Consider the following 23,354-nt stretch of genomic DNA (forward strand, 5'->3'; position numbering starts at 1 on the left):
TCCTTAACTGTAGTCTCTGTTTAACGCAACAGTAAAATGTGTACTTGGATGAAAAAACGATTCTTCGCGGCAGGGGATCGTATTCCAGGGACCTGCCCGAAACGCTACGCGTACTAGTGGCTGTACAAGAATGTAACAACTCTTGTATATATCTCAAAAAAAAAAAAAAAAAAAAAAAAAAAAAAAAAAAAAAAAATTACCTGTAAAGTTTGAAGCCTGGGATTGATTAGTGCACAAGTGGGAGTAGGGAGTATAGACAGAGCTGCTTCGCACCATCCAGCAGCTTTCTGCAGAATTCTTTAATCCTTTGATCCGATATTGAAGATCAGGTCAAATTTAGCTGTCATAAGATAAACATAAAAGTTCTTAAATGATCTTATCATTTGCAAAACGCTCGGGTTCTATATCCACAATATACCACTCATCGGACACTGTTGGTGATAATCGCCGTGTATAAGGGATTCAAACTTTTGTTATACATCAGTGCTGCTTACTTGGGCAAAGCAGAGCGTTGAGATACTAGAGCCAAACATATTATTCAAAACCAGGTATAAAACCGCATAGCCAGCCTATGGAATTCCTATTTTCTCATGTCTCCTGGTGAGATAGGTCTGTTTCAAGTTAACTTGCTCTCCCTTTCATTAGTTTCTCACTTCATGGTTTTCTGAACCACAGTATTTGAAGCTCTTTTTTTATAGTTACACTTTCTTCATGAAGTAACACTTTAGGTGCTCAGGTTCTGCATTGTGACGAGATCCTAATTTCAAGGGTTGTTCCGTCTCTCCTATCAGATAAAGAGAAAACGAAGAAAGTAAGTTCTTGCCAAGGGTAACTACGTTCCTAGTAAATTACCAAAGCTACTCATTGATTTTCGAAATCATTTCCAATTAGTACTTGCAGTGGTCGCAGTCCGCAGGTACCCAGCGCCGAGGTAGGTCGACAGTCATATCGTCCTCCGTCATGTGGCCGCTGTGGTACCTTGGGGGTGTCCTCTGGGCGACGCGTCTGGTCGTCCCCGATGTCGTCGTCTGGTACCCACCAGTTGATGTCTCCAGCACCCAACTGGCATCAGGATGGCTGCACCAGGTAGGGACAAGCAGCGAGAGGACTTGCGCCATCATCGCCTCCAACACTCCCTCGTGTCACTTGTTCCACTACCAGGAAGGTCTTTGCTCACTCTCTGCTGTGAATGTTTCCTACTCGACCATGAAGACCCAGCCCCCCTCCCCGCCCACCACCTCCTGCAGGACCAGATACGACAAAGGTCAGTTGATGTAGGGAATACTGACCTCTTCCAAGGTAAATAAGACCACCAAGGGACCTACAACACCTGGGTAACGCACACCACACCAGGCGTATCCTGACTGTATAATGTTCAGTTGACTCCAACTCATCCCTTCGTTAATGTCAGACTTTTGTAACACTGATTTCTCGGAGAAAATCCATAGGAGCCGTGATGAGGATTCGAATCCTCTCTTGTGGATTTTCTCATTGATATATCACGATAATGTGATTTCTCTTTGTTGATTACTCTCCTATAATCACTTGCTGTCCTGCTGCAGCCCAATCGGTCATGGCATGGCTAACTTGAATGTTATAGTAATGTAGTTTACTGTTTATTGACAAATTTGTCCAGGGAACCCATCTATATATGTAGGAGAGAAGGTCTGCTCGATATTGGAGACCAGATGTTAGTGGGGGGTGGAGCTAGCCTCATTAAACTATGCAGGATTAATGGGGATTTTATTTGGAGTGTCATAGGGAGGTTAGGGTTGGTCTAGTGCCTTCCCTGAAGAGGGTCACAGCTGCCTGTGCCCCTCCTTGAGGTCTGTGGATGTGAAATGTTCAGCCCTGAATCCGAACACTCCATGGAGTGGTTCATCACTATGCTCAAGATCCAGGACTATCTTCTTAAGTTTTTTTTTAGATGATTTCGGGGCGTAGCGTCCCCGCGGCCTTGTCCTCGACTAGGCTTCCTTTTTGTTACACTTTTTGTTAAAGTGTAAAATGTGTGGACAAAGACAGGGACACACACTTGAGCATTATATCTTGGACTCTAAATGTCTCAATAAAATTGAGCCATTTAGAAATAAATCTAAACTCACGTTACATGAACTGGCAAACCATCTTATTACTAAGGATAAAATACCTGAAATCCTTGCACTGTATCTATGTTTCGCTTCCAGTAAACAAACGACATTTGAGATTAAGAAGCAAGTAGTGTACTGTGAAGACTAATAATAACAAATAACAGATCCTGTAATATTTTCATAGCTCAGACAATAATGTATTAGCAAAAAAAACTAAAATCAACGCATAATGATTTTTGCGCTACCGCTCACAGGAGGAGTATGGGGTGCACAATAAACTAGCCGGCTCCGGCGGCAACAATCAATAAGGTTACTCTACAATGGCGCTATAACATGTATAGTCAACCTCACCTAACCAACCGATGGTGTTAGGCTTGAGGGACTGCACACACTGACATGCCAACGTCACCCAATCGTTCATATGACAGTTTATATAACGTCATAATATATAACGTCAACAGTTGTGTCCATATTGGGTTTTTGTGACCGCTTAAATCGCACGATTGGAGGAGGACAGGTTGCACTATGAACTTATACTCGTATATATAAGTAATAAATGAAATAGCTAACAATAAACTGTAATCCCTTCGTAGTTTGCTTCACGGCTGAAGGGACGATTAACGAAGGGGAGACCTCCGTGCAGGGGTGCGGAGTCGTCATCTGCCAGGGAGGTGTCCTCGTCCCCGCCCCTGCATCAGGTACGGCGGTCACCCTCAGCTTTAATTTATATTCACATATATATATCATTACACAACCTAAATGTAAATTTTTGCGGCAGATGAGGTATGTGTTCCGCCCTTCAATGCTGTGCCAAACGTGGGTTGCGTCTATCTGAAGGAAGCGCTGACGACTTGGGATGACGCCCGAACATGCTGCCAAGCTATAGGGGGAGATCTCTATTCTCTTGGAACTCTAAGCGACTATACTGCTCTTCAGAACTACCTGGGTAACCTCACCCAAAACGGTAATTAGAATTTTGCCTTTAGTTGTGTACATGCAAATTTGGGTTCAATTAACTGTTTCAGTTGAATATACTAGCAATTTAGTCTTTCTTGTTCTCATCCTGAGAAATGGTAAGATAATTTTGATAAGTTTGTGAATCTTCAGGTCGCAAACGTTTATTAAACCAAACGAAACAATGAGTAATAATGTATCCTTCAGATACACGAAAACAAGAGCCAGAGTAAATACACCATATATCATGCCCAGAGTAGATACACAATATACCATGCCAAGAGTAGATACACCATATATCATGCCCAGAGTAGATACACCATATATCATGCCCAGAGTAGATACACAATATACCATGCCCAGAGTAGATACACAATGTACCATGCCCAGAGTAGATACACCATAAACCATGCCCAGAGTAGATACACATCCATGGCCAGAGGATATACACGGTCTACCATAATTTTATGAATGACTCATAGCACTGATTCACCGGAGAACATTTATTTTGTAACAGCCAGAGATGGTGATTTAAGGAGGTGTACCTATGGGACCTCTGTTATTACAAATGCACATCAAAGACCCTGATAGTGTAGTGAATAGCGACATAAGTCGCTATTCACGACTAGGGCATGACTATTCACTATATAATAGTTTATATTATTTATTTATTTATTTATGCATATACAAGAAGGTACATTGGGAATGTGAGGATACATAATATGGTAATTACAATCTTGTAAAGCCACTAGTACGCGCAGCGTTTCGGACAGGAAATACATTTACATTTACATACATTTACATTTACATAGGAAATACATTATACATTTAAAGACTTTTTGAAAATATAGAAATAAGTCTAAATGCTTCAAATCTGGAGGGTTAAGTTATAGATACATTTCAATGTGGACAGCTGAATATTGTAGTGGGTGGTGGGCGTGGTAAGCAGTTAAGACAGCCTAGTATTAATGGTGATTTAGGGGGCCATGAGGATATTAGGATTAATATCTAAATGAGCTGTTAATAGCAACATTGATGTTGTTATTCACCTTCCTCGAACAGCCCGTCCTCCTAAGGTTTCTCAACGTCGAGAAACGGTCGTACTAAAGCGCCCTAACCTAACCTACCAGACGACCCAAAACAGAAAATTGGACATTATGTCAACTTCACGAGCCGCTACCATTTTCTAGTACGACGATTTTTGGCCTTGGGTAAAGTGTGCGTCAAATTGCGACGCAAGTTCAAGTTCAAGTATATTTATTGAGATAAGCAATAAATACATCTCAAAGGGATAGAGTAGCTTAGGCTATTTCTACTCCCCAATTGCGACGCTGTGTTAGTTAGGACGGGTTGCAGACTACAGAGACTTCACTTGGATTATCATGCACAGTTTTGGTCACTACAAATGTAAATAAATTTTCTTGAGAAAATGCAAGGATTATTGACAAAATTAATCTCTGACATTATAAATGTTTACTGCTAATGTAGATTTAAATAAGTGAAGGTGAACCCGATACATAAAAACAAAGGGAATACATATAGATGTTGGAACAATTAAGTCAATACCAGAAAATTTTATAATTTTTAGATTGTAAAAGGCTGAAGGTAAGAAATGGTTGTGTTGAAGTTTTAACGTGTACCAAGATTGTTGAGTAGCATTATTGAAGAGAAAAATACCTTGGTAAGTTTTAAACCAAAGGAGAGAGAGATACACAATAAAATAACAATGGTGTAAATTAGACTTGCTTCTGTTATTAAATTTTAACCCAATTTGGGAGCAAACTCCAGCTTGCAGGAATACCCTAAAGACCTGCTGCTCGAGAAGCTCTGCTTGCACGTCACCTCATTTTCCCTCTCCTCCTCACTCTGTGGTTTACTTAGCGTCGAGACGTCGGTAGGATTACGGGCTCACCATAGCCCGTGCTACATGGGCACTTCGTTCTGAGTAGCTAAATCTAAAACAACAAACGTCAGTAGGAGGAGGTGCACTGCAGGTGATCACTCACTTAATCTGTGTTTTGTCCGTCCACAGAAGTGTGGGTTGGTGTGAAGTCACGGAAATGGTTGAATGGGAACGATGTCACGGCCTCAGAGTGGTCCCCAGGTGTACCCAATGATGCAATTGACTGTTGCGCAAGGATGGTAAAACGAGTGGGTTACCCGCACCTACTAGATGACATCACCTGTGCTAATACTTACTTCGTCTTGTGTCAACTACCAGATCCCTGAATGTGAGGACCCTGGAAGCAGCGAGGGAGCCTCTCTGCACTCACACTTACCGCAGCTGTGGCAGTGTCAAGTGTGAAGCAACATTGCCAGCTCAGAGGAACAGCTTATTTATTTCCCTCTGTTCAAATTTAGTTGAACTTTTATATATATATATATATATATATATATCACGAAAATTAACATGTGATAAACAATGTGACAGTGTCAGCCCACAAAGGAAGGATTAAGACGATTTTCCTTAAGTACTTTCGTATTTAATAATACATCTTCAGAAGGATGGATTTACAGATTGATGATTGATTGATTTATAAAGATTAAGTCACCCAATAGGTGGCACGGGGATGGATAGCCCGTAAGTGGAGGCTCTCTGGAGCCATTACCAATAGCTGATACTGGAAATCTGTAAATGGATAGATAGCTTTTTTTTAGGGGGGGGGGTCGGTCACGGTGGGAAAGCTATGCCAATTATAGAGCTGGTGAGTTAGTGAAGGTCTCTAGGTCTTCCGTGTTTTCTTAGTCTGAGTCTTGCTGCGAGTTCACATAGCTGTGTTGTTGTCAAAAATAATATTCTAAGAAATTCTTATATTCTGAATGTTTTATTTTATTTGTGTATTGTATGTAACTGTATTTTCCTTAACTGTTATATTTAATGGCATCAAATAGTTTGACTTTAATAACTGTCATTTCTTGTTTTGTGTCAGATTCGAACGCAATAAACCTATAAAAAGTTAAGAAGACAAAGGAATATTTTGCATTTCTTTTGCACTACAAACGATAATGTAACTAATGATAATAGTAATATGTGTACTTGACCGCGAGCTGATCAATGATTCAGAGCCTCAACAGGCCTCGTAAGCCAACATTACCAACAACATTCCAACTGGAGGCGGAGAAAAGAAAACACTCAAAATATAAACAAAATATGAACAAATCTGGTTGCAATTCTTTTGACCATGTCGTAGCTCAGTCGATTAAGGCATCTGGGATCCTCTCGGGCGTAGGTTCGAATCCTCATCACGGCCCTTGTGGATTTGTTCATTTGATGCATCACGCTATTGTGATATCTGTGTGTAAAGAAAATATGATTCGAACTACCTGAAATTTGAATTTATTCAAGAACCTGATAATGAGATGCGTCATCCCCGGCCGCTTTGTGTTGTGTGTTCTGAGAGTTTATTCAGTGTTGCCGTAAAACTTTTCAAACTCGAAAGACACTTGCACTTTAAACACCCGGAGTTAGCTAGGAAACCACTTGCATATTTTCAGAGAATGCGTGAAAATATGCAAAAGCAAGTAATTGCTTTAACAAAAATGATTGTTGAAGATGAGTGGTCCATTATCGATTATAATTATAATTACCACTAATAAGACCTGTATGTTATTAGTGGTTCGCAGGATTTAAATTAGTGGTCCGCGGGATTTAAAATTATGAATTTAGTGGTTCGTGACTGGTGGAAAGGTTGGCGACCGCTGCTGGATATCGAGATCCCGTTTTCTGTGCACTTCTGAAATTGTCACTTCCTTTCTTTATACTTCGCGAGTTTGCTATTTATAGGTTTCCAGTCATTTTCTGATGATTCCTTCGGGAACAAAGCGGAGATAGTTCACAACAGAAATACGTGAGGAAGCATCATCATGCTCCCCGAAGTCTTCTTGCATGCCGCCTTGCAAGTCGCTTGGCAGCGGAGAGGTGTTGCTAACCCACTCGTTCTGAGCGGTTGCCATGTATTCACCTACTTGTACTTGCGGGGGTTGAGCTCTGGCTCTTCGGCCAGCCTCTTAACTGTCAATCAATCAACGGATTTTTTCACACATCTCAGGAAGCAGATTGTAACAGCTGTCTAACTACCAGGTACCTATTTACTGCTAGGTAACAGGGGCATCAGGGTGAAAGAAACTCTGCTCGTTTGTTTCCGCCATTGCCGGGGATCGATCCCCGGTCCACACGATCCCGTGTACTGTCCACTCAACCACCAGACGCCCGTAAGGGAATATGTCTTCAAATATATATATACACAAAAGTCGAATCTCTGCGGTTCAGAACTTCAGAAGCACTTAATGGGGATCACACACTTGCACTTACACTGTCAGCCTTCTTGATTACTAGTGCTATAGACCCGGGTGCCGAGGGCTAGAGAGACCTACTACTCAGCTGATGCGACTCTGCCATTACGTAGATTTAAAAAAGCAATGTCCTTAGTTAAGGCAGTCTGTATAGAAACCACGTGTAAGCTCTGGCGAATAACTTATTGGAATAATGTAAAAGATTAACAATGTATTCTTCGTTTGAAGACTAAAGCACACACCAGAAAATGAGGAGACTGACGTTTCGACTTAATAATGGTCCACGACAGACCGAAACGTCGTCGTCCCCTCATTTTCTGGTGTTTGGTTAAGTCTTCATATCTTGTGACTCATCGTTTGCCAAAGATCATTATAGAAAACTGTAATTATCTTTTGCAAAAATAGAAATAAATCTGTCAATACCTTGTCTAGGGGCTGGGTGAATACAAGAGATCTTTATATTCAGTGTGTAGTTATTACAATTACGGGCTATTCATGCTCGTGCCACCTCTTGGGTGGCTCAATCTTCATCAATCAATTGGATATCACCAGAGGACGCATGCTGGTTGTAAAGGCTGGTGTTTTCAGTTAAGTAATCCAATTTCCCTGTTAGGGGCGTGTTTAATGTCTTGCAGTGATACATATGTATAATGAAATAGGTTGTGATAGTTGAAATGGATACTCCAGTGGAAACATAATTTAGGGGAATCTTATATGGTGATTGCCAGTAAGTATTTATCTATGTCTGAATCACAATTAAAACTGTTGCTTCGTTCCTCTAGGCCGGAACATTCAAGCTCATTCATTTGATGCGAAAAATGTAAAGTTTTATTTTGACTGATGTACAGCTCATTAGTTCACCCATTATTGTAACGATCTGTATAAGATGTTACGGAAATAATTTCTGACGCTGAATCTGACAACTGTAATGATTTTAAAATCATTAATTAATGTAATTTCTAAATCTAAGTCTGTATCTTGAGTATACAGTTTATAATTTCAGATATTACATTATCATAATTATGACTCGTAAATAAATAAGTTACTGTAAATATGTGTAAATTAGCCCACCTATAAATGTACACATTCATGAATAGCATTTTAATTCCATAATTACATTGTTACTCAAATTAAAGGTATTCTTTGCACTTGATCTAGATTACACCTGTTGATAATTACTATTATCTTTCCATTCTCCTTAACTTTGAAACTATCATTTAATTAAATCTATTTTCTTCAGCCTAGACTCAGGTTGGGGACGACAGGCCAAAAAAGTAAGGAATGGGAACTGGTTTATTGTATACTCCCGTACTCATTCTGTAAGCTGTAGTTTATTGTATACCCCCGTACTCATTCTGTAAGCTGTAGTTTATTGTATACCCCCGTACTCATTCTGTAAGCTGTAGTTTATTGTATACCCCCGTACTCATTCTGTAAGCTGTAGTTTATTGTATACCCCCGTACTCATTCTGTAAGCTGTAGTTTATTGTATACCCCCGTACTCATTCTGTAAGCTGTAGTTTATTGTATACTCCCGTACTCATTCTGTAAGCTGTAGTCTATTGTATACTCCCGTACTCATTCTGTAAGCTCTAGTTTATTGTATACTCCCGTGCTCATTCTGTAAGCTGTAATTTATTGTATACTCCCGTACTCATTCTGTAAGCTGTAGTTTATTGTATACCCCCGTACTCATTCTGTAAGCTGTAGTTTATTGTATATCCCCGTACTCATCCTGTGAGCGTATTTTGATTGTTTCCTAGTTGCCTCAAGAATGCAACTAGGCTTCTAACTGCACTAGCGGTAAACATAAGGCTTCTCGCTGCAATTTCTGTCTCTAGCAGGGTACGGGTGGCTTCCTCGTGCTTCAAAGCTGCTTATATCCCGGGAACTTGTCGTTGGCATAAGGAGACGAAGGAAGCATTAAAGCAGTTTGTGTCATCAAGATAATACAGTGAGCTCCTAGGTACCATTCTAGAGCAGGTGTAGATCGTCGGATCATTGGGTGAATTTAAAGCCCACTGCGCGGTTGTCACAGCGTTCCCATTCAACCATTTTTGATCTCTCACACCCACCCACACATCTGCAAAGACAAAACGGAAATGAAAAGTTTGTATGTATACAGGTATGAATATTTTCCTACGGTGTTGAATTTTGCTGGGCATCAGTTTTATCTTTCACCTTATCTTTAGCGACGTCAGTTGAAGTTAATTTTATTATTACAACTAAATTCATTCAGTCTTTATTACTTTTGTAAGCGTAGGGGAGAAGGTAGTACTGAAGAGCAGTAAAGTTGGCTGGGACGTAGAGGTCTCCTCCAAGGTCGGTACAGAACACTCGGGCATCACACCACGTCATGTTTATGGATATCATATAGACGCAGCCTACACCTGACACCACCGTGAAGGGGGCGCTGCACTCAGCCACAGCTGTCGCAGAAATAAACATTGAAATTATTTTTTGCTACGTTACTGGATATAATCTTGATCACTGACAACGTGAGGACATGATCGTACCTGACGCAGTGTAGACGGAGACACCGTTACTGCAGGTGGCGTTCTTACACTCCAGCACGTAGGTCTCTCCCTCACTGAACACTCCATCATCCGTAAAGCACACTGCAAAGATATCACAATGAGAGAATCTGCAACAGCAAGAAAACATCTTGGATACATTTGGCATGGAAGCGACAGCTAAGCAGATTACCTGCATAAATCAGCGTCTATTCCATCACTGGGAGACTACCGACCTAAGATAAACATACATTAATATAATAAATCACACATTGAGGTAGATTTTTTATTTTATTTTTGTGTAAGCGTGAAGGTTGGTAAATGTTAATCCCTTTAATTTACAGCCTATTCATTTGAGATAATTCCGTCCCAGCTGCGTCTGGATACAATTGGCAGGATGAACAACCTGTGCAATTATGTAGGTATGTTAACTTACAGGATGGATTCTTGTTATTTAGAGGACCGGAAGAAGGAACATAACTATTATAAATAACGTTGTGTTGCAATAATCAGAGAATAAAGAGATGCACGAGGGAGATAAAAGTCTGCACTAATCCATATTTAGGCTACAGCAAAACTGTAACATGTGATATAGAGCGGTGTATTCTGCTTCTGTGTATACCTGAAAGTTTACTTTACTCATGGATTATGATCAGGACAAGTATATTTTCTGCTTAGTCAGCAAACTAGTAAACCTCCAGAGGTTAATAGGCCTTAGGTCGAACACCTAATGTAACCGTAGGTAGGCGAGCCACCATGCAAGTGATGGAATTTGAAGTGTTCAGATTCCCAGTATGTGCGAATGGTAAAGTAATGTGATCATCAGGGGATAGCGCTAAGCCTATTACGATTATATAGTACTTGGAAGGGATGTTATGTATGACCAGGCTGGTCTTAAATAGTGGAACATGATCTATTACAAAGATATAAAGTGTACCTATTGAGTCAAGGGCAGTTACAATCCTGGAATGCTGCCAAACGCATAACTAATTAAAACCCCTGTAAGCTCCTTGCTAATTTTAAGAGAAATTGTTGAGTAAATTATTTAATTAAGAGACAGCCAGACAGTTACATCATTTATTGTGTGTTGTAATAGAATGGGGGTTGTTGTATGATTACAATTAATAGGCGTTACTGTACGAAATTTTTGCTGATCGTGGCAACTTGAGGACGCCGCTTTCATTTTGGAGCTGAAGTTGGTCCGCGACGGGTGTGTTATGTTGACTGTTGGCATTGTTACACCAGATAAGTCCTTATTTTTTCCTTTATGTACTGACCACCGTGCTCATTTAATTCGTGTGCAACTTCTGTCGTACTTTACATCTGCTATGTTTTGTAGGAGTACGGTTGAAGAGGATTTTTTAGCTTAAGGGACATTCCAAGTGTATCTCCTTCAGAGGTTTAAGTCGCCTATTTCATTTGTGAGCCTTTATTCCTGTCCCAGGGGGTGGATACTGAGCATTAAAGTAAATCTCAACAGGCAGTGCAAGGGGTTTTGTTATAGGGGGAAGAACTGTAACAAACTTGTAAAGTTACTTAGATTGCATTGTGTCCAGCGTGGGGGGTATATATGTGATTGACACTTAGTGACTGGTGGGAGCAGTCTCCCTGGGGGCCGGGCCGACATGTACCCTGCCTGGTGGCTTGTCTATCTGTTAAACTTGAGTATATTATATCAGCCCAGGAGCACTATGGAGCGGTAAATGACACAATGTAACCACAAATTTACCACAGCCTAATGACAAGAGATATAAGAATAAGGATTTGGGATAGGACAGGAAGGTAATGCATGTGAAATTAGAATACAGTCAGGCTAGAAAAGTTTCAAACTGGGTAGGACTAATGATGATAATGTGCATGCGTGTGTTCATATGGGTACAGGGATTAATGATGTATGTATGAAACTTTTTGCCAATAAAACAACAAGAGTTGAGCGTGACATCAACTGACCTCTGTCGTATCTGGTCCTGCAGGAGGTGGTGGGCGGGGAGGGGGGCTGGGTGATGGAGAGGGTCTTCATGGTCGAGTAGGAAACATTCACATCAGAGAGTGAGCAAAGACCGTCCTGGTAGTGGAACAAGTGACACGAGGGAGTGTTGGAGGCGATGATGGCGCAAGTCCTCTCGCTGCGTGCCCATACCTGGTCCAACCATCCTGATGCCAGTTGTGTGTCGGAGACATCAACTGGTGGGTACCAGACGACGACATCGGGGACGACCAGACGTGTCACCCAGAGGACACCCCCAAGGTACCACAGCGGCCACATGACGGAGGGCGATATGACTGTCGACCTACCTCGGCGCTGGGTACCTATAAACTGCGTCTTCCATTGGGTACCTAATATTGCCACCGAGTGTCTGGAGCAGCGCTCATCACGTCAATAAATGCTGTTGTCTGTGATGGTGTTGAGCGTCTCATAGCAAACCAAGAGGAACTTGTCATAAGTTTAGATGCATATGACATTAATCTAGACATGTAAAGTATGTTGTTGTTGTTAAGATTCGCTATCTGGAACAAAAAGTTCCAATAGCACGGGCTATGGTGAGCCCGTAGCGGACTATGTAAAGTAATAATATTTTATCAGGAATGATAGAGGAACCTCTGACAAGCCACTAGCTTCCTGTCCCCACTGTGGCTACAGTGGGTATGTTAGTTCATTCTGGGCAAGGCCCATCTTAAATCCAACACCTCATTCCCCCGTGCATCTGATACTGATATATATATATATATATATATATATATATATATATATATATATATATATATCCACGTTTATCGCAGTAAACGTGGATAATATTTAATTTCCCTGGGAACCACGAATATATATAATAAAACCTAGGAACCACGAATATATACAGTATAATAAAGATTGTTCGAATTCGAACGATTTCTACGAAAACCATGTTGGAATCTGTAGCCATGTTGACATGTTCAGATTTCAAAATGTTATAGGAGAACACTGATTCAAGACGAGCTCAACAAACTGACAATGACGGTCAGCGAAGTAAATACCTCTGGTTGGATAGTATTTGCAGGTTGAAGTAGCCTCGCATAAAACATGAGGCTTTGTGCAGAATATGTTCTTGTGAGTTATATATCTCTTCCAAATGGCAGTGATGGCACTTACCTCCCAGCGGCTGGTGACGCAGGAGCTGCACGCTATCGTCTACCACTGAATTTCTTCACCTGTAAGTGCTTCTCGGTAATAATTTTACGATGACAAGATTTACTGACAAGTGACTTCAAGCTGTTACCACAACTCAACACCACTCGGAGCACCAAATTGCACACTACTTTCTCTATCAGCTATCTCACCCTGTCTGAGTAAAAGACAAATGTATGTGTATGCATGTGTGTATATATATGTATATGTACGTATATGTGTGTGTATACGTATGTGTATAAAGTATATGTGGAAGCTGATCAGAATTCCATTTCATCTTTGTAAATGCACATTAATGACACTACGTAAAAGACACATCGAACACTTTATATACGTAAATTTGTTTATTTATGTATTTACGTATGTAGCTTAGCCTAGCATTTTAAAAACACTACAATCACCTTCTGTGGTTGATTGTTCAATAAATCCCTGAACTATGTGTTTAACAAATCTCTAACCCTGTCCATGGCGGACAGAAAAAATGTATATATGCTGGTTAGCATTGTTAATGTGTGGCCACGTCTGTGGTAGAAAATAATAATAATAAAAAAAAAACAGCATCGTCCACCACTCCCAGCTCCTTCCACCGCTCCCAGCTCCTTCCACCGCTCCCAGCACCGTCCCCTACTCCCAGCACCGTCTCTATGTTGACGATCTTACCCTCTGCTGTTGAGGTGATGATTCGCCTTTCCTTCAACAGCGTCTTCAACTTACAATTGATGCCATGTGGTCTTGGGCCACTGATCGTGGCTTCAAGTTCTCTACAACTAAAACTTGTGCTATGACGTTTATTCGGAAGCAGGTCGTTCTTCGTCCCTCTCTGTCGTTATATGGTCGTCCCCTTTTGTACAACGATTCTGCTAAGCTTTTGGGGCTCCGTTTTTGTTCTCATTTTGGCATCCTTAATTATATTTAACGCCCTATGATTGTTCCGCACATTTGATGGTGCTACATAGCCTTCCCGGCTTGGTGCCTTCTTTTGGTGATTACTTACTTATTTCCTGCCAGTGATTGGAAACCAAATATTTCGTCCATCTTTATCTGTAGCACATCGAAGATCGTCGTGCAGACAAGGTCATAATCAGTGTTACCACTGAACTTGAGTCCTACGGACTCCTTCCGCTTGAGTAGGGGTGTTTACTAGTTGTGTTTTTGCGGGGGTTGAGCTTTGCTCTTTCGGCCCGCCTCTCAACTGTCAATCAACTGCTTACTAACTACTTTTTTTTTTTTTTTTTTTTTTTCTTCCACACCACACACACACACACCCCAGGAAGCAGCCGTGACAGCTGACTAACTCCCAGGTACCTATTTACTGCTAGGTAACAGGGGCACTTAGGGTGAAAGAAACTTTGCCCATTTGTTTCTGCCTCGTGCGGGAATGGGTGTGTGGGAACCCATGATGATACATACACCACCCCCCAATGTGAGTTTACAGGCTCATCAGTCAACACGTCGGCCGATAGCGACGACAAGCACGTCCGCCCGCTACACGACAGTAGCAGCGGAGAGCATCACAAGTCTCCTCGTCACTACGTCACGGACGCGACTATCAGGAAATGGCAAAATACACACATTTTCAAGCTCGCTAAATAACAAAATTCCGTCCTCACTAAGATTTATCTATCATTAAATATTAGGATGGAAGGTGGTGACTGGGAGAGAGGGGCAAGATTGGCAAAGAGTGGTATTGGGAATAATTTCTCGCATATTAAATAGAAACTTTAAGAACAAACCCAAAAGAGCCGTGACGAGGGTTCGAACCTACGTCCGAGAGCATCCCAGACGCTGCCTTAATCGACTGCGCTACGACAAACTTTAAAATAATAAGTTAGATTTTTATGATTCGTTCTCTTATTTAAATCTTTAGGACTAATTATTAAATATTAATTATTAAACTAAACTCAAGGACTTGTCCTCTGTCATAATCATTATTTCACTTCATAAATAATATGAAGTGCTGACGCAATGTTTGTGCTTGTGGCGTCGACCAACTAGACTTGACGAACTTAAATTTTTTTCTTAAATCAAGTTATTGGTGCCTTCTTTTGATAATTACTTGCTTAAATCCCGTTAATGAACTGACGGCCAGAACTTAAATCCAATAACTTAATTATAAATCAAATGAATATATTTAATTTGAATTTTGTAATAATTCGATTTTAAAGGCTCGACTCACAATTTAATAATTATTGATTCTCACACGAACGAGAGCGTGGGTGTTGGGGGGGGGGGTTCAGGAGGAGGCGCCATATTGGACAGAAGGAATAAATACGACGGGAGGTCCCCGGCTGGTGCGTCCGTTCCGAGTTTCTCTGACACGTTATACTTTTTTTTTCAGGGATATTCGTGCGCGGGCTCTAAGCCTCTGGCTGGCTCTCTAAGTGTAGCTTGTTTCTGTTTTACTTGGGAGGAGTATGAGTATTTATGACTCGTATGGTCGCTTCAGTAAGATTTTGTCCCATGTGTTTAATAACTTCTGTTCTGTTGAATCTAAGTTGAAATCTTACTGGGTTTGTAACTGTGCACTGTGTTAGATAATGTTCCAGTGATCTGTCGGGCATTTCTCGACAGTGCTGACATTTCCTCTCATCTTCTAGAACCTGTAAGCCTATTTCCCATGCACATGGGTATCCAAGCCTGATGCAATGTAAGTGCACTTCTGTTGTTCTACTGTTCCCTTTCATTAAAATAAGTGTTTCGTAGTTGGTTGAATTCTTGTACCACCCCGCAGATAATGATGTAATTGCTGTGTTGTGGTCACTATACATCTTCTGCGTTGCTGTATTTCTAATTACTTGCTTAATCTGTGATAGACTCTGTGGTATGTAATTGTTTACATTTCTTCTCTTAGATGCAAAGTATTAGCAGCTTCGTCTGCAATGTCATTCCCTATTATGCCCACATGACTTGGCACCCAGTTGATAAGTACCCGACGGCCTTGACGTTTGAGTGTTTGCATTAATTCAGACACATCCATCTGACCACATTTGTGTTCAGTTTGATGTTGTCACTTACGTGTTCTTGTTGCAATGTTTCAATGGCAGTTCTCAAATCTGTATATATGAGTAAGAGTAGATAGAAAAGGCAGAAAAAAGAAGTAGAAGGGCTGCCACCATCCAGTTAAGGGTAATTGTAAGAGAAGGAATGGAAGTCGTCTCTATAATCATTATAAACAGATAAAAAAACTGTAACCAAGTAAACATAATTAATTATTAAGTAACCTTCAGGGTGCTCTCCACTCTAGCTTTCATTTGATCATAAGTCAAGAAATGAATCCAAGAGTAAGAGGATCAGAAGATAATTAAAAATGTCTTAGAGATTATTTATTATATATTTCATGGATAGTTAAAGTCCCTTGACTTTCCCCTCCTCAACACTAATTCAGAATTGGAGTCACTACACAAGAACTGAGAGCAACACGGCTGACTTTCCATAGAAAATTACACAACATATAATTAGGGAAAACACAGAATACATCACCTTACAATTGAACTCACCAAGGTGTTTGAGCATAAGTTGGTTATAGAAGGAGAGTTGACTGTCAAGGCCATTCTCTCCCCGTCCCACCTCCCAGTGGGTCCTGGGACAGTCCTGTGTAGATTCTGACCTGATACTGCTGGAATCTCTCTGGTCTAGCGAGGCTGTTGTAGTTGTTATAGATTCAGCTACTCTGAAACAAGTTCCAAGTAGCACGGGCTATGGTGAGCCCGTAACTTACCTGGCACACGAGCGGGGCTGTGTGTAGCGAGGCTCTTCTCTATATCTAATGTACAACTGCTCGAGTATTTAAGAGAGAACCAGGAGCTTAAGCCCCGCCTATCAGGAAATAGCCTGGGGCCATCTTCCTACCACACCTTCTAGGCAGCGGCATGTATGATGGACAGAACACAGCCACCCGATTGCAAGTATCAGCTTAGCCGAGAGCGAGGTCCATGACACGACCTGACCTCTGCACAACAAGTGAACATTAACACTTCTGAGGGAGTGACTTTTGAAATGGCAAAGATCGACAACATTGGCGCCGCCAATATCCTGGGTGAACTGACTACTTGTTGTTTTAGATTTAGCTACTCAGAACGAAATGTCCATGTAGCACGGGCCCCGTAACCCCAGACTACTTGTATTAGTGAAATATTAACTACAACTATTTGTGGTGTTACAGACAGGGCACATGACGTTATATATATGAAAGAGGTAAGTACAATAATTTTATAATACGTAAGATGCAAGTTTAAATTCAATATAAGGTGCTATAATAACCAGGATGGGTCATTAAGCCTCATGATGGAATTAGATTTCTAAATGTTAAGTATTAAATGATCAAGTGAAAATAATCCAGAGCTTATATTCATATCTGAACCATCGGTAACTTGTATAAGCGGCGTCACGGTGGCAGCGCCGGTCTCCTCGCTGAACCAACAACGAAGTGTGGGGCTTGAAGCTGCAACAGCTGCCACTTCCTCGCTGCCTCAAGGGTGCTCACATTCCGGGAACTTGTCGTTGACACAAGGAGACGAAGGAAGCCTTAAAGCAGGTTGTGTCATCAAGATTATACAGGCTGTTACTAGGTACCATTCTAGAGCAGGTGTAGATCGTCATATCATTGGGTTTACCTGTAGCCCACTCCGCGGTTGTCACAGCGTTCCCATTCAGCCATTTTTGATCTCTCACACCCACCCACACATCTGCAAAGACAAAACAGAAATGAAAAGTTTATATGTGTACATGTATGAATATTTTCCTACGGTGCGGAATTTTGCTGGGCATCAGTTTTATCTTTCACCTTGTCTTTAGCGTCGTCAGTTGACGTTAATTTTATTATTGCAACTAAATTAATTAAAATTCTTTATTACTTTTGTATGCGTAGGGGAGAAGGTAATACTGAAGAGCAGTAAAGTTGGCTGGGACGTAGAGGTCTCCTCCAAGGTCGGTACAGAGCACTCGGGCATCGCACCACGTCATGTTTGTGGACATCATATAGACGCAGCCTACGCCTGACTCCATAGTGAAGGGGGCGCTGCACTCAGCCACAGCTGTCGCAGAAATAAACATTGAAATTTTTTTTTTTTATATTACTGGATATAATCTTGATCACTGACAGCGTGAGGACATGATCGTACCTGACGCAGTGTAGACGGAGACACCGTTACTGCAGGTGGCGTTCTTACACTCCAGCACGTAGGTCTCTCCCTCACTGAACATTCCAACATTCGTAAAGCACACTGTAAAGATATCACAATGAGAGAATCTGTAACAGCAAGAATTTGTCATGGATACAAGTACACAATCCATGGAGATTGGCATGGAAGCGATAAAGTTATATTTTTTTCCCAAAACAGTTTCGGTATATTAAAATCAAATAATTTATTGTGTCGAGGGACAGGCAGCCAGTTTATACATACAGTACATGGTATGTATGTATAAACTACAGAGCCCCCCCACCCCAGGGTCGAATTACTGACCCTTCCCAGGATGCAACCCCACAACATGCTGATTAACTCCTGGGGTACCTATTTACTGGTAGGTGGACAGGTTCATTTGGTGATAGAAAACAAGAAAGTGAAAATACCAGTGAAAGTCTCCATAACAGAACAAACATTCTTGCTCTCAACAACTATTTGAAATCGCTCGTTGACAAGACTCCTTTCATATCACGAGTATCACATTGATTTCCTTAACAACACTCAGGAGACCACGCAACACAAGATCTCTTCAACACTACACAACCCATCACCTGAACCTATATACAAATACTTTCTCTTCTATTAAAACTAGCACACTTCACATCTGTCAATTCTAGCCCCTGACGTTTTGGAGCCAATCACTGGAGTGATGTGATAGGGTTGTTGCTGTCACCGCCGGACACCCATTGCGCAGCCTGTCCTCACAGCACATCCATTGTGTGCAGACGAGGAGTCACAATAACGTGGCTGAAATATGTTGACCAAACCACATACTAGAAAGTGAAGAGACGACGATGTTTCGGTCCGTCAGGGATTAATGATGTGTATGTCCACATGTACATACAGGGATTAATGATGTGTATGGTTACATGCTCACATGGATTAATAACTAATTACCGTCCTCAAAACCGAGCATGACTCCAACTGACCTCGGCCATATCTGGTCCTGCAGGAGGTGGTGGGCGGGGAGGGGGGCTGGGTGATGGAGAGGGTCTTCATGGTCGCGTAGGAAACATTCACATCAGAGAGTGAGCAAAGACCGTCCTGGTAGTGGAACAGGTGACACGAGGGAGTGTTGGAGGCGATGATGGCGCAAGTCCTCTCGCTGCGTGCCCATACCTGGTCCAACCATCCTGATGCCAGTTGTGTGTCGGAGACATCAACTGGTGGGTACCAGACGACGACATCGGGGACGACCAGACGCGTCACCCAGAGGACACCCCCAAGGTACCACAGCGGCCACATGACGGAGGGCGATATGATGGACCACCTTCCTTAGCGCTGGTTACCTGTAAACTGTGACCAACATCAGGCGTATGAAAGGGTTTGATAAATCAATGACCACTCATTTATGCCTCGAATACTGGCACTTAGCGCCTTATCACGAAAGACAACTCATACTGCGCTGCGACATAGCTGGCCAAAATTTGCTTGAGAAGTCAATACTGTATCCATCTACACGTGGATACGTGAGCCATGCAATAACGATTTTTAATAAGCAAATATAAGATTAAGGTTTTACATTACATTCTTTTATACCCCCATAGAACTTGGAACTCAATTACTATTTAATAATAATTTTTTAAGTATTTCTATCGATAATGGTAGTACGTAGAGGATAATGGTTATAACATGGGTATACTTGACCTCTCTAGGAACTACATGATATTTGATAGCCATATTCCCCTGTGCATGATATACCATAACATTACAAATCAGATCAAATTATTCACGTTTACAGTTCTGACTATTGAACAAAAGTAAAGCTGATACAAAAAAATAAAAAAATACACAATCATAAAAGGGCAACACAAGCATTAATAAAAATAGCTGAAACTGAGAGCGATTAATCCACATATTTTGTAATGTCAGAATATACGACCATATAAAAAGGAATATACAAAAATTGAGAATATTTTTATCACAAGCTCTTGGGTTACCCTCGTGTAATATCAGTTTAAACACAGCTCATGTAACACCTGGACATGACTATATAAATATACATGCTGCTTGCTAACGAACTGTCTCTTTGTAACATTTATTCCATCACAATATAAAAAAGAGCTAATGTTGGTATACTGTATGTAATATTTTCTTAAAACAAAAGATCATATGCATATATGCGCTTTATTTAAAAAGAAAAACCCGCCACTTCTATATTAGGCGAACCACTCCTCTTACACACGCTATTAATGTTTTCCAAGTACCTTTACTCGGTCCCACGGTCTCGGCCATGTCATGAACATGCCTATTAGGCTCGTTTGATGCAGCACGCGTGCAGTACCCGTTAATGGACTGCTATATTTGTAAAGTGATGGTTGTGTGGTTGATGAATAAGATCATCCATTAGCAACGTTTGGTCAAAGCTCAGGTAAGTCAATTCCAAATTCATATTCAAGACATTTATTTATAAATGCCTGCAAATATATAATCGAGTTCGTTTAAAAAAATATTTAGACGAGAGACTAAATAAAACAATCCGTCTCCTGTTTAGATAGTACATTTTGTAACTATATGGACCATCGTACATACATAGACTTGATAGGACAATTACATAGTAGAATTTGGTACTATTTCGGTCCGCCCTGGACCATTATCATGCCGTTCCACTGGGCTTGATAGTGGTCCAGGACGAAACGTTCTGACGTCTTTGTCATCCCATTTGATTATCTCTGGGCTGAGGTGCTCAGCACTAAAAGATGACTGTCTGTCTATCATCAAGCACACATGCTGAGCAAGATAGGGACAGGAAGAGAGAGGGAAATAAAGAAGGTGAGAAACAGGAAGTGTGAGTGAGGAGAGAGAACTGAAGGATAAGTGAGGTTTGGCGCAGCTTATCACAGCTTGTGGGCTTCCTTACCTTACATGTCTCTTAACGGAGACTGTGGCCCTTGTTACCACGCACCCTTCAACCACCACTCTCTACCCCTCCACAACCCTCACTACTACTACCACCACTACCACTCTCCGCCACCCACTACCTTCACCACCACTCTCTACCACCCACTAACTACCCTTACTACCACCACCACCACTCTGCCACCCACTACCACCACAATTTCGCCATCAGTATCACAACCACCGTTACAAGCTCCTCAGATAGCTGTGATGGCCGGTGTGGTGTTGGTTGCCACAACCAACACCACAACCCATTCACCTCTCAAACAACTATCAGAGAACTTTATTTTCCAGCTAGTTTTCAAAACAATTCTTACGCCTATCTTCTAAATAAGTTATTATCATCATGATTTTGGAATGATGGTACGTAAGCCTTTCTGACTGGTGTAGGAGGACGGAGACCAGGAGATGGAGATCAGAAGGTGGAGGATGAATAGGGGTAATAATCAGTATTGCTCTGTGTAAAGTTATTATTGTGTTAATAGGTTTATATAACGTCACCATGGCGTGGGAGGTTGCCTAGCCCGTCCTCCTAATGTATCAAAACTTCAGGAAAACGGTTAAAGCCTAAGCCAGAGGACCCAAAACAAAACGGGGACAGTACGGACACTTGTGCCAGACGCTTCCATTTTCTAGTACGACAATTTTTGGCTTCAGTAACGCATACGAGTGAAAAGCAACGTTCTTTGTAAGAGAACGATTGCCAGTGGAGGGCTGAGTAGGCTGTTGGTGCTGGCAGGCGCCGTGGTACTGAGAGTCGATGGTGTTGCCTGTGCTAAGGAAGCCGATGTTAGTGGCTTATGGTTCAGTGTTGTCGGACACCCAGCCTTCCACCATTTGGTTGTTCACAATCATTTGGTTTGTATTGAGTTATATTGAGCTTATTTTGATCTGGTTATAGGCTGGGTTTGAGGCACCCCATCATTCGCGGGAGACTATAGGTCAGTCAAGATGGGGGTGTGGGATTGATCTCAAATGGGACAAGTTACAGCCCCGCTCCTGTGCCAGGTAAGTCTACTTACGGGCTCACCATAGTCCGTGCTACTTGGAACTTTTTGTTCCCAGTAGCTGAATCTATAACAACCACAGGGACTGAGAGGGAGGAGGGGCTGGGGTGCAGAGTGAAAGGCTGGGAGAGGAGTACCTACAAGTCTCTGCTCTTAACTTAACCCTCTGAGCTCTGGCACTAATCTAGGAGCAAACTTCTGCACGTTTTAAATTTTAGTTTTATGTTTCACAAGGTATGTATTCCAAGCGGGTGCTGCATATTTCAGTACTGGCCTAACAAAAGCTGTGTAGATTGCTTTGAACGCGTCCTGATCGTTTCTAAACGACGTTTTAATGTTTGCCAGCGTCCCAAATGCTGCTGATGTCACCCTGCCTGTGTGTGCCTCGGGTGTTAGTGATGGAATTATATCCACTCCAAAATCTCTTTCTCTCTCAGATTCCTGCAATTGCCTTCCATTAATGGAGATCTTATAATCTTCTTTCTCCCTTCCCTGTCTTCATTACCTTACACTTATTACGATCTGAACTTCAGCAACCATATGTTTGTCCAATCCTGGAGTTTGTTAAGGTCATTCTGCAACATTCTGCAGTCCTCATTATTTCGGCATCGTTCGCAAACATTGACATGTACGAACTCACTCCCTCGAGTAGATCATGAGCATAAATTAGGAACAGTAGTGGTCCCAGGACTGAGCCTTGGGGGACCCCACTTGTTACATTCCTCCAGCTGGAGACCTCGCCTCTGATTGCGACTGTCTTCTGTCCTTAAGAAAACAATGACGTCACAAGACATACCCCAAGATGAACATGTTTACTTATTGGAAAAATGGCTTTTTTCCTCCTCAAGTCATTAACTGGTTGAACTAATTAGTCCCCTAGCATCAAATTTAAAGCTGAGTAGGAATCAGAGTCGAATTACCATTCTTAGATGTCTTAGTTTTAATTAAAGAACTAAGTGCTCACTTTCACTGTTTACAGAAAAGACATTAAGGCAGTTATAACTGTTTTAGTAAACATTCTAACAATTGCACCCGAAGCTGTCGCTCTCTCCATGATACACAATCACTTGCGCTGGACGGTAGAGCGACGGTCTCGCTTCACGCAAGTCGGCGTTCAATCCCCGACCGTCCAAGTGGTTGGGTACCATTCCTTCCCCCCGTCCCATCCCAAATCCTTATCCTGATCCCTTCCCCGTGCTATATAGTCGCAATGGCTTGGCGGTTTCTCTCGATAGTTCCCTTCCCCCTCTCCC

General features: G+C 41.7%; 3 protein-coding genes across 3 annotated transcripts; 1 reads left to right on the forward strand and 2 right to left on the reverse strand.

Annotated features, from left to right (window-relative positions):
• Positions 1 to 1,206: 1,206 nt before the first annotated feature.
• LOC138350168 (C-type lectin domain family 17, member A-like) lies at positions 1,207 to 5,273 on the forward strand. The gene is made up of 3 exons (XM_069300497.1): positions 1,207 to 1,264; positions 2,869 to 3,054; positions 5,077 to 5,273. The coding sequence occupies exons 1-3, from the start codon at positions 1,207 to 1,209 to the stop codon at positions 5,271 to 5,273; spliced, it is 441 nt and encodes a 146-aa protein (XP_069156598.1).
• Positions 5,081 to 14,048, reverse strand: LOC123745147 (lithostathine-1). The gene is made up of 4 exons (XM_069300498.1): positions 14,008 to 14,048; positions 9,854 to 9,981; positions 9,587 to 9,766; positions 5,081 to 9,420 (listed from the first exon to the last, which is right to left on the reverse strand). Exons 1-4 carry the CDS (start codon positions 14,046 to 14,048, stop codon positions 9,215 to 9,217), a joined length of 555 nt encoding a protein of 184 aa, XP_069156599.1. The 3' UTR covers positions 5,081 to 9,214.
• Positions 14,049 to 16,311: 2,263 nt separating this feature from the next.
• On the reverse strand, positions 16,312 to 19,482 carry LOC123745148 (uncharacterized). The gene is made up of 4 exons (XM_069300442.1): positions 19,126 to 19,482; positions 18,134 to 18,235; positions 17,867 to 18,046; positions 16,312 to 17,698 (listed from the first exon to the last, which is right to left on the reverse strand). The coding sequence occupies exons 1-4, from the start codon at positions 19,439 to 19,441 to the stop codon at positions 17,493 to 17,495; spliced, it is 804 nt and encodes a 267-aa protein (XP_069156543.1). The 5' UTR covers positions 19,442 to 19,482; the 3' UTR covers positions 16,312 to 17,492.
• Between the last annotated feature and the right edge of the window lie 3,872 nt (positions 19,483 to 23,354).

Source organism: Procambarus clarkii, chromosome 44 (assembly GCF_040958095.1).
Source record: "Procambarus clarkii isolate CNS0578487 chromosome 44, FALCON_Pclarkii_2.0, whole genome shotgun sequence".
NCBI lineage: Eukaryota > Metazoa > Arthropoda > Malacostraca > Decapoda > Cambaridae > Procambarus > Procambarus clarkii.